This window comes from Scomber scombrus, chromosome 23, assembly GCF_963691925.1.
Source record: "Scomber scombrus chromosome 23, fScoSco1.1, whole genome shotgun sequence".
NCBI classification, from domain to species: Eukaryota; Metazoa; Chordata; class Actinopteri; order Scombriformes; family Scombridae; genus Scomber; species Scomber scombrus.
In genome coordinates, this window is record NC_084992.1 from 21821695 (window position 1) to 21834647 (window position 12953).

Consider the following 12953-nt stretch of genomic DNA (forward strand, 5'->3'; position numbering starts at 1 on the left):
TCTGACAGACATCATTTCATATGATCAGAATGCTGTTTATTTGTGTTGTTATAATTAAAAACCTTCAGATCTTGTATTTATAGCAGTGTGACTGTACTCTAGCGTTAACTCTCTGTTGATTGGTCAGTTGGTCGGGTTACTAAGACTAAAATATCTCAACAACTCTGGATAGGTTGATAATACATTTTGAACATGACATGTGCATGACATTCATGATCCCCAAAGGATGAATCCCCACTAGCTTTGGTTAATTAGCAGTTGTTAGCATGTGAGCATGTTATACAGTACACGTTACAGCCTCACACAGCTGTTAGCACAGCTGTAGACTAACACTGTGTCTGTGTCTGTAATCACTCTCTATTTACTATATAGACACTACATTTACCCTCCATTTTATTTGAGTGTCTAAATACTGAGTGTGTAAATATCTCCACTATTCCACCATGGGAACAAAAAAGTAGTGTTCATGACATGTACACTACTTTCCACTAACTACTTTTTCACATTTTAAAGATGTGAAAACTACCATCACATGATTGTACAGATGATGATGATGATGATACCAAATGATGACGATTAGTTAGTGTCTGAAATCTTGATTTTCTGCTCACTACTGAGTGAACTATGTAGTGTTTATTATACAGGGAGTAGTGAATGAGTTTCAGACACAGCCTATTTCTAAAATCTCCTCAACACATTCCTAGAAACTGTGCAGTTTAATTAAATATAACCAATAAAGCATTAAAACCCAAAAGCTTAACAAAAATTATACAAGGACAACAACACAGTCAACATATTAGATCGTATTATATAATATGTAATTGTGACTATGACATAATGGAAAGGAGACTTAAACCAATTTTATTTTAACCATACGAATTTAGCCAAACCTTCCACAAACATGTTTAACATGAAATAACATGTGTTACTCAGATTTCAGTTGGATCACTGTGTATCTGTTGGATCTAAGCATATGTTTTTCTTGGTAAAAACACACTAATAAGATCACCTGATGCTCAAACAGGGGCAAATATTGTATAATATTTTATTTTGTAGCTGGTAAAATAAAATGCTAATCAGTGCGTGCTTCCAATGATTACTTTTATCTGAATCAATTTAGGAGTTTCTGATTAAATGACTTAATTACGTTGCTGCTCACTATTGAGTGAACTATGTAGTAGTTTATTATACAGGGAAACGTTGAAAAATTATCATTTATGATAATGTGCATGGGTTTTTTAATGAAGTTTGTATTTTAGCTGGACAAATAGACAAAGTGTGGCCATTAAGCCAGTGTAGCTCATAACCATCAATAATGTACATTTCTATTCATCATCTATATCCACAAATACTCCCAACATTCTTCATCTTAGAAATAGTGTAAATATAGTATAAATAGTATAGATATAATAGTATAAATGTGACACATCCTGTATATTTTTATACGTTAATGCCTGCACCATCACATAAAGGAAACATATTACAGATGTCTGGAAGAATTTAAGAACATGTCAATTGAATTTAAATAGCACACAATCACACATTCGCCAACATGGAGCAGCCTCCTCCACACATTCAATACATGTCATGTACAATTAGAAAGATTACAACATGGAGAGAAAGTGGAATAAAGGAGACATGTGACACAGCAGCTCCTGTACATTAAATCCACTCTTAACACCACTGTGTAGCTGCGACAGGCTGACAGCTGCACAACTAATCCAAAACGAATGCACGGTTGGCACTGTTCCACTCACACAGTAGAATAAATGACATAATGATTATAAAAAAAACAGCAAGCAGAACATCTCAGAACATGACCTCACTTCTTCTATTTCACTTCTTGATAGACATCACCTGCTGGCTTTGTAACCATAAAACAATTCATATGATAACTCATCATGTATGGATCCATTCATTCTGCTATTACATCACTGTTTTATTCTACCTGTTCCCTAAAGTGTGTCCAACAGTCCAACACTTACATACTGTTCATATTCTGACTCATAAGTCTCTACACTAAACTTCACATTCTTAAATACTTTATCAGTCATCAATAAATGTTTGATTAACCCCTCATGAGGCTGTCAGACATATTATGGTCCAGGAGAACATTTTATAGAATGTGAAGAATATTTTTTGAATAAATGAAGGTAAGATATTCTTACTTATATGATTAGTCCCACAGTGGGGAAATAGCACAAATAGAAAGAGCATCAATAAAAAGAATAAAGAACAATAAATAATAAGCAAGTACACAAGCAATGAGAACAATAGTAGTCAAAAAGAATATAGTGAAATTAAATAATAACATAAATATGGGTCACATTACATTATTTTTTAAATATAGGTCATATCTGTTCATTTGTATGCAGAAAAATGTGTATCAGCTGCACAAAAAAATATTTCCATGTTTTTGTATATTTTGGGAAACATTAGGAAAGTAGTACTACAAAAATGGAGCTAGGTAAATATTACACAACAGTAAACATGTTTTCTTTTTTTTCCTTTTTTTCCCTCTTCTGTCGAACCTCTGCACAAAACCAAAATTCTTGGTCTTAATGGCTAGCAGGAGTTTCTGTTTGAGTATCTGTTTTGAAGTATTCTGTTTTTACAGCTCCTGGGCAGTATGTAAGGATTGTAACATTATGTTCATCTTGTTAAACACATGCAAAAAACCAGTGTAAACCAGTTTGTAACACTGTAAGATCTATGTTAACACAACCTCCAGACTTTTAATAGATTTCCTTGTTAAGGAACTATAATAACTTATAATACGTGCTGAACATTTTTGAATATGAATAGAAGCATTTGCAGTTATTTAGACAGTTTCCTCCCACAGAATTAGCTAAAAATGCCAATAAATGTCTTTGAAAGGCATTGTTAAGCTGTGTGGGAAGACTAGATTGTGACTGCTGTCCTCTCTTCTCTCTCTCTCTCTTTCTCTCTTCTCTCCCTCTCTCTCTCTCTCTCTCCTCTGGGCCGATCACCGCTTTTTCCTCAGGAAGAACCCAAGAAAGTTCGCTTCGATTACGACCTGTTCCTCCACCTGGAGGGCCACCCGCCTGTCAATCACCTGCGCTGCGAGAAGCTCACCTTCAACAACCCGACGGAGGAGTTTCGTAGGAAGCTGCTTAAAGCCGGAGGGGTAGGAGGGGCTGAGCTGGGCTGGGGGTTTGATTTCAAATGACACAGACAATCTTCTATAGAAAACTATACTCCTCTTTCTCCAGAAACACTTTAACACATACATATAGTTGTAGAAAAGCGACCTGCCACTGTTCAAACAGGCTATGAGCTGGTAGAACTGTAGCAGCCTTAAGTAGACCAAACCTTAACTTCATGACTCTGTTTCCAGCAGACTGTGGAAGAGTAGAAACTGTCAGATGATGCCTGAGTTGACAGCTGGTGCTATTCTACCAAACACCGTTCAAAACCTCTGGCACTCTAGTAGTATTCAATTGGAATCTGTTGCAAATTCAGCAGTGTGCAATAACCTAAATCCTAAAAGAGAACGTCGTCAGCTGCATGCCATCATCTCTTGATCTGCACTCCATATTTTGACTCCAGTGATCTGTGTTTACAGCCTTTTGTAATTATAGGTAGTACAATGAATCTATGATATAGTGCAAATACATTATTTAAGGGATTCACAGATTGCTCTACAAACTCATTGTAGACTCCTAGAGGAAACATCCGTTTACTTGTTACTATGGTTTCACTGTTGATATGAAACATTTATCTTCAAATACAAATACAAATCAAGAAAGAAAGAAGAATATGGCTGTGCTTTTTGGCAGAAGAGCATCTCAGACAATAACAAAATAACAGTAATGAGCATGAGGCCTGCTGTCCCTGAATAATTAGATCACCTCTGTTGTCTCCATCATTACAGCGAAATACTCATCTGCAGTCATTGTGACAGTAAGCCTGTGCAGCCAGCCCACTTTGCTGTGCCCTGCTCATTGGTCTGTTTTTTTTCTGGGGTGGGGTGGGGTGGGGGGGGGTGGGGGTCAATGTTGTACTTAAAGCACTTAGTAGAGCTGTTTAAATGTTGTGAGGGGATGAACTAGCTGTATTTGCACTCAGTGGCCCATGCTCTTCATCAGAGGTCTTCTGTATCTACAAACACACACACACACACACACACACACACACACACACAGCCCCAAACTCTCTGTAAACTACATTTCTGCTCCTGTCTGCCGTCACATGTTTAACATTAAGTAACAGCAAGATTATGTTAACACGAACATTAAGTTTAACATTACGTACATTTGTAAAAGCTCAATATAAACATTTCTTTAGTCATGCATCCTTCCGTTTGCCGCATAATACAAATTCAAATAAACTTTATTGACATGACAGGTCATAAATCTATATTGTCAAAACAGTGCAAAAGATTACTGACATTGACAGATGATTACAAATAAATATACAGTTTGCAAATATCAATAAACATATCAAATACGATTATAGTAAGTCGTAAGTCTTTTAAAAAAATATATAAATAAACATATGTTATATAGTAAAAGTATTTTTTTAATATCAATAAACACATCAAATATAATATAATACAATATTTTTTTAAATATCAATAAACATCAAATACAATATAATAAAATACATTTTTAATATCAATAAACATGAAATATAATATAGTAAAAGTCTTTATTTAATATTGATAAACATAATATAATAATAGTAAAAATATAATATAGTAGAAGTGTTTTCCTCCTAGCTGTAATGACACAGGAACATGTATAGCACAGCTTGTTTCTCTCAGTATATGACAGTGATATGATATTACTTACATATGAATAATATGAGCTTTGGCACATTTCTAGTAAAAATGTCTCCTGACCTGATAAAAGCTGCTCTGTGTTCACCTCTCAGACCCAGCAGCTGTTCACCAGAGAAATGTGACTGTGCACACACTAAATGTCATTCACTTCCAGTATATGAGGTGTAACCTAAGCACACCGCTGCTATCTATCTCAACAAGTCACCGTATTGTTTAAGCACTGCTGTATTATCTCATCTTTAAGAATTCAGTGATCCTACAGCATTCGGTTCATACAAGTTTTAAACGTATAGATTCCAGTCGTTCTCTGAACTTCACTTTTTTTACTACTTTCTCAGCACTCAGATCAGCTGATGGGGTCATTAAAGCTCTCTGTGCTCGTTACAGTCGTGATAAACTGGCATCGGTTTACCTTTTTAGCTGCTTCCTCAGTGTGCTGTGCAGTCAGTGTGTTGGCCCCCCGCCAGAGGACCCCTGTAGTCTGGAGGTTTTATGACTGGAGCTAAGTGCTCTCTATTTACTTTGCCCTGCAACCCCCCTCCACCCCCACCCCCCACCCTCACCTCCCTCTTCTCAGCCTCCAAAAAGGACTCAAGTGCTGACACAGACCATGTCGAAACTCACATTCCCAATTGTCAGGATGAGCCCTCACCACTGAGAGTACTTTACCACCACTGATTTTAGAGAATCACACATTACTATGAGGCGAAGATGCATGACTTTTAGAGCAGTTAGTGTTAAATGAAATGAAGCTGTTGATGATAATTGTCCTTTGTCTCTTCTCTTCCACAGCAACGGGATCCTAGCAAACGAAGCTCAGAAGACTCAAAAGTAAGATTTCAGATATGCAAATTTGTAAAAAAAAAAAAAAAACGGCTTCAAATGAGTCACGATAACAGTGCTGCTGCATTCACCTTCATGAAGCTCAGCACAGACACAGCGAAGCAGCAGCTGTGTTGTCTTTACTCGCATGTTCTGGCCGTCTCTCTCTCTCTCTCTCTCTCTCTCTCTCTCTCTCTCTCTCCCTGTAATGACTGCAGGATATTCCAGTAATAACAGCCACTATTAGGTGTTTGAATGTGCGCTGTGTGTGCGGACGTTTGCTGCTCTTGGCGGCGAAGACGGCGTCACACGTGTTCATCCCTCTTAAGTTTTTCCCCGAGACTAACGAGAGCTGACTCAGGACACAAAAGTTCGGGGGGTTTTATTTGTGTTAATTGGTGTCATAAATCAGACAATGCTTAGACATTGCTGACGTAAAAGATTCAGTCGAACAGATATAAAACCAGCTGGTGCAAGTCTGAGCTTCTACCTCTTAATCCATCAATGGCAAAGCTACAATAATATTGAAATCCCAGTATTGCACCATTTCATATCTGGAACTATCTCATCAAAAATTATCCAAGGACTAAAAATATGACCAGTCAACTTTTAGTTGACACATTTTAGTTGGTTTTCAATTTTCTATTTTCTAATTGGAATCTGAAGCCTGTGGTGATGGTTGCTGCTGTTCCTCTGGCAGGTGATGGTAATGCAGGAGGGCTCGACCTCCCTGTTCGGCCAGCACCTGAAGCTGCCCACGCTCCCCAACAGCTCGCTGACGTCCACCTTCTCCGACCCAAAGAAGAGCAGCAAAGGCTTCCACGGATCAAAGGTCAGTGTTGTTTTCCAGTTTCCAGCTTCCAGCCTGGAGCTAAACAACCTTCTTCTTCTGCCTCTGCCAGGGGCGGGGGGGGCGGGGGTGGCAGCCCAGCCCAGCCCAGCAACTTTTTTTTTTTACCCCTTCAAAGTCTCCAGGCTTTAATCCTGCACCCCTCCCCACACACACATATTTGGCAGGTTCAGCGACGTCCAACATATTTAAACTCCCAGGATTTCAAAGACATCCAATTCTGGCTTAAGCAAACTATATCTTGGCTGCCGCTCAGCCATTAGAACTCAGTCCACTCGCTCAGAGATGGACTGTGGATTTGAACTTGCCCATATTTTTTGATGTCATACATTAAAATCCCATATGCAAGAACGTTTGAGACACTACCGCTGTACAGAATGAATGGACACATTAAAAGAGGAAGGTGGAGAGGAGGGGTGGGGGCTGTATAAATGAAGGGCCTAGGAGCTACACGTGAGCTACGAGACATTATCTCCTGCAGCACTAAATCATGTATGTCAATAAAGTGGCATGTTGTTTCCATTATGTGTTATTTTTAGTCCCTTTAAATGGTGTCATTTAAGAGCCAGGTTAGGAGAGGCCCATTTCACATGGAAACGGTTTCCAGTCTAAACACAGTGTGTGTGATGAATTACTCGTGAAGCAGGAGGTCACACACTCTCTCTCTCTCCATCACACATTCAGTAATAAGAAATATTGCTCTGGTATTAGAACACAGTACCTGTTTTTTGTAATAAATTTTAACTTTTTGACAAAGGTCCTAATTACTACAGCTTTTATTCTGAAATATTTCAATTCAAAACGATGTGTTTTAAGACTAAGAAATTCAAACGTAACAGCAGAGGAGACACAAAAAAACAACCAGATAAAAAATATATAATTGTAATATATAAAATAAAATAGAAGACCAAAGAAGTGAGAGAAATAACATTGAACTCCAAAACTCTTCCTTAGGTATTATAGTTCTATAGATGTATGTATGGTACATGTACTATACAATATTAATACAGGTACATTTGTAGTTCTAATAAATATATGTAAAGATAGATGTATGTGTATATAGCAGGTAAACTATATATATAGTGTCATCTTAGATAAGTGCTGCAATATAATGTCATTTTAAATAATCTAATAGTAATCATAATAAAATATATTATTAATGGTACATAACATGATCAAGGTATATTTCAAGATATATTGAAATGTATAGCATTGTTTTATATGCATATGTGCAATATATATATATATATATAATATACACACAATGCAATGAAATATATATATGAAAAAGATCTAAAGTTATAAATATAAATAGTCTAATAGAAATAAATAAAATCCAATATAATGTAGTGTTAATGTTACTATTAGTACTCTTCCTAGTAGTATCTATAATATTGAATATAATATATTATTAATGGTACATGACATGATCCAGGTCAATAGTATATATCAATGCATAATGAAGTTTATAGTAGTGTTTTATATGTGAAAATGCAATTTATATATAATATACACACAACTGTCAGATGGTGAAATATATCTAGTTTAATGTAGTGTTATGTCACTATTACTACTGTAATATAACTATAATGTAATATATAGTAAATCATATATGACATAATCCAGGTCTCTGGTATTTTTCAAGGCATATTGAAGTTTAGAGCAGTGTTTTATAGCTTATGTATATGTGCAAATGATGTATAATATACACACAATACCATAAAATGAAATATATATGAAAACATTCTAATGATGTATAGAAATAAATATAATCCAGTACAATGTAGTGTTAATTATAACATAATTAACACTTAACACTATGCTAATGCTCCTTATATAATATATTAGTGTGGTACATGACATGATCTAGTTGTCTCGTATACCTGAAAAGAAAGTAGAGATATGTTCCATAGCTGTGCTTTCAGATCCACTCCAGCAGTATTATTGTAGGCCTCTGAGAGATTTACATGAGCCTGGGTCACCTGCTAACCTGCCAGCGTCATGGTGCTGAAAGGTTTGTTAAAAAGTGCCACTTTAGTGATCTCTTCAATGTTGATGGCTACACAGGCACTGTGGGTTCCTTCCAGAGCACTAAAACAGTGTTTTATGTTGCGCTGCTGGGAGGGAAATGGCTTTACTGCAGTGGAGGGAGCATGCTGGAGTTTAAAATGAGCCGGCAGCTTTACATCCTAAGGTCCCGGGGTCAGCAGCAGATAGACAAAATGAAAGGTTTTAGAGGTGCTCGGGCAGAGTCGTAACACACCCCGTCGTCTAGACTGCTTTAATGGGTTTACTGCATTGATGAAATATTGACAAGGGGGCTGGAGGTGAGACCCGGGGACAAATGGCCCCCGTCGTTAGAACGAATGCATTTCCTCCTTTATCCACGTTGCCCTTCGCTCCACTTTTTAAGGTTGCGCATGTGTGGCTGTTGAAAAGGCCCTTCACCCCACTGAACACCACCGCTCAAAAGAAAGTCCTGAGTTTGCACTTTAAGCCCATAGATGGGGACTAAGAAGACCCCTTTTGATTTTCTTTTAAGAATGGAGCTCTTTTCACAGATGGTAATGCCAAACTGCAGGGTGGCATGCATGTTTTCTCTTGTGTAAAAGGCAGAGGATTAATCTTCCTTTGACCTAGCTGCCTGGTTTTTGCTCACTTTGTTGTTTGTGACTCTGCATTCGAGTTGTACATGTAGTCTAAATTGCAATCCACAGTCAACACAGTATGAACCACAAGATGACTGCATAATCACAGGAGACATTTTTCCTGCTGAAAAGTGGTGTTTGAATACTGCGTCATGATGATAATAGTAATAATAAAGAATCAATCATAAGATTTAAACCTAAATGGTGCTGCTGTTGCTGAGTTTTTAGTGGCACTTTACTTTGAGTTATTATCACAGCAATAAGCCCATCCAGTCTTTAGACAACAGTATTTCCCAGTGGCTAATTATGCCCTTACCCTATTATATTTGCCCACTGACCTAAAGTGGGATTTCCCTCTTCCCCGTGCTATAATCCTTTGAGCTGACGTTTTTTCTGTGTAGCTTAGATGATTCTGTGTAATTGCTCTGACACCTTTAAATATTGGGTACAATTTCTTTTTTGTTTTTCCCTGCATGACTTAACTTGCCATCAAGCAGTCCCCTTGCCATGATTTAGACCACCAGTAACCAAGAAATCTACGCCAAGTGCCTTCTTAGTGTTCAATTGTTTATTCTTTAGAAAGTGTTCTTCTTTTTTTTTTTCATTTGTCGTCTTTGATCCACAGGATGGCTCCAAAGGAAGCGGTACTACCCTCCTCACCACCGCCACAACCACCAGCACCAACAGCAGCAGCTTCTCCAAACTCCACAAACCCTCCAAGGACCACAAAGACAAGCCCCCAAAAGACTTGAAAGAGCCCAAAAGTGCCTTCAGAGACTCTGGCTGGGAACCCAGCAAAGCCCCCAAAGAACCTTCCAGGAAACCCAAAGAGAACCAGCCACTTAGAGATATAAATCCTAAGATGGGCTTCAAGGAACCCAAGTCTTTGTCCAAGGAGCATCGGACTGAGGGGATGACCCACGGGTCGGGGCTTAACAAGCGCCTGTCTAACCCTGACGGTGACGATCATGTGACCAAAAAACGTAAAAAGGGATTTGTGGAATCATCAGGGAAGCAAACATCGGGGTTGGACGCTCATCATTTGGATAAGAAACTATTGAAGGATAGATCGCTGATGCAAACGAATAAATTACGAGCGGAGGGCGACGAAACCGATCGCAGGAAGGCGTCGATGCTTCCACCTTTCCAGGAACTGGTGGACCCCAATGACTCTGATATGGAGGACCAGTCTAACAAATCAGATGTAAGTAGAACCAGTTATTGATTCATTGAGTCAACCCATGTTCAAATGCTGTCATGGAGGTAGTCTGGTCTTTGTAGCAGTCAAGCACATTAGACTCCCTGAATCGAGCTTTCAGGACTCTTTACTGGAAAACAGTTGTGAGGGGTTGTAGAAAGGTATCCAAGTCTTCCATGACTTACAGGGAGAGCGTTTGTTGGTGGTCAATCCTTCCTCGGTGTGGAAGGGCTATAAAAATCAAATGACCAACAGGGACACAATCTTCTTTAATGGTGGTCTGGTAGGCTCCAGGGGGCTGGGTAGGGGAATTGGAAGAAAGGGGTGGGCACCAATAAACCTAGTGGGGGTTCAGCTGAATTTCGTCTGGGTGGCCAAACAGGAAGTGGGGAACGCTGTATTCAGTGGACAAGATTCCTATACACGATCCAGTTTTGCCGCCTCATTGAGATCAGCTGAACTGTTCTGGAAATACTTGTTGAGCTCTATAAACTCTCTTCCTCCAGCTCAAGAGCAGGATTAGAAAAACTTGGAAGTCCACAGAGGATCTTTTCATGAATAGGCTGACATTTGACTGGGTTGCCTGGTCCACACACATTTGGTGGAGAACCTCCCCATAAAAAAGGGGGCTGTTTTAAAGCCAAATAGTAGACAAGAAAGATTTATGGTTTTACAACACCTGAGGAGAAAGGGGAGATGCGGCAGTGAATAGCACAGAGTTCCCCTTTAATCCTTTTAGCTTTTCAAAGAAGAGAAAAGGGCGAGCGTTTGTGGAGGAAAGGTCTAAATCCCTGTGCTTTGACAAGTTTTTTCTTTTATGCAAAGCTGTTTTCATTTCTATTCTCTAATGCTTGTATAAAGTGTTGATTCTCTGTAGGGGCAGCTTGTTCAGGCAGGGGGAGTTCTTACTTAGCACAAGCAAAACCTGTTTTTGTCTGTGCTGTATGGAAATGCCTTTCAAGTTGTCCCATACAGAGACTTGAGGGGGGTCGGGTAGGTTGTAAAAAGGGGATGTGGGGGTGACAAATGCCAGGTGTTTGATTCTCCCCAGGCTAGCAACCCTGGTGGCCGAGCGCCGGCCGAGCCAGAGCGCCGCTCTCATTTCTCATGTGACCGCCCGTTTGATCTTGGCTTTTTTTTTTTTCTTTTTTTTTTTCTTTTTCCACCGAAGCGCTGGGGCCAGAAACGGCACAGGGGAGGAAATGTAGAGTAGGTGATGACACGAAGGGGAAAGCAGGCTGTGCGTGTTAGCATGAGAAGCACGCTGGATGTGGGCACAGACTGAGTGATTTGTCACCTGCACACGTTTGTTTAAAGCTGAGCCCTTTGTGTATTGGAATCATTGCACAGGCATGGACTCCTGATAAAAATCTGTTTATGAGACTCAAGCTGTCACATTTTTTATCCCGCATCAGTTTGCAGACCTGAAAAATTGAACTGGCTGAAATTCAGATCATTGGTTAATTGTCAGTCTTCTATGTTCTACTGTTCACTGTGGGCTTTAGAAAGTTGTGATGGCATTTTTTTTTTTTTTTTTTTAGTGTTTAGTACATGAATGAATGAATGATGGAAACACAGTTTGTTACAGTCCTACTTTAACAGTCTGACTCAGTAAGTGTGAAACTCTCATAACAATTTTAACAATCTGAATAAATGTGTTTCTATTAAATTAGACTAATAGAGTATATTTAGTTCAATGTCATGTTTATGGACAAAAGCAATGAAATAAAACATTTTACTAGGGCTGGGCAATATATTGATATTATATTGATTTCGTGATATGAGACAACATCGTCTTAGATTTTGGATATCGTAATATCGCGATATGTCACCAGAGTTGTCTTTTCCTGGTTTTAAACGCTGCATTACAGTGTCATTGTATCCACATTACTGATGATTATTTATCAAAAATTGCATAGTGTTAATGTTTTGTGAAAGCATCAAGAATCATCTCTACAATATTGTTGCAATATCGATATCGAGGTATTTGGTCTAAGATATTGTGATATTTGATTTTGTCCATATCGCCCAGCCCTACATTTTACCCAAACCACCAACATGAAACATTCTTTAAGGATCATTTACATTTTAAAAGAATAAATAAAAAAAGCATACATAAGATATTTCTTTATTAGTCTCATTGTAGGGAAATGTACAGTGTTGCAGCAGTAAAGTGGACTGCACAAATAGAAAGAGCATCAACAATAGTAACAAAAAAAGTACTATAGTAGTAAAAAAAAAAAAACAACTATACTATATTCTACAAAGTCTTTTGGACTAGATCCCAAACTGATTACTTTGTTAATGTGCCACAACCAACACTGATCTGATTCTTATCTTACCTAAATGAGCCACCTATTCCTATTATTAGTTTGATCATAAAATAACTGCATTCATTGAAATTCTAATAACTTTAATGTCACCCTGTCATCAGATTACACTCATATAAAGATGGCAGCCTTTCCAGTCACTCCTACTTATTCTACCAGTACTATGGGGGGGTTTTAAACTTGCACTTTATTAGGTTGTGTTCTATAACAGAATTTTAGTATCCTTATTTATTTTTAGACCTTACAATTGTTTTCTTATTTTGTAGATTATAATCAACCCAATTGACTATTGGCTTTAGTT

General features: G+C 38.2%; 1 protein-coding gene across 1 annotated transcript in view; it reads left to right on the top strand.

Annotated features, from left to right (window-relative positions):
• mllt3 (MLLT3 super elongation complex subunit) overlaps window positions 1-12953 on the top strand; it is a 55620-nt gene that overhangs the window by 23973 nt on the left and 18694 nt on the right. Inside the window, 5 exon segments of the mRNA XM_062444366.1 lie at window positions 3005-3148; window positions 5274-5283; window positions 5704-5757; window positions 6498-6523; window positions 9750-10328. Of these exon segments, the coding sequence (XP_062300350.1) occupies window positions 3005-3148; window positions 5274-5283; window positions 5704-5757; window positions 6498-6523; window positions 9750-10328 (813 nt within the window).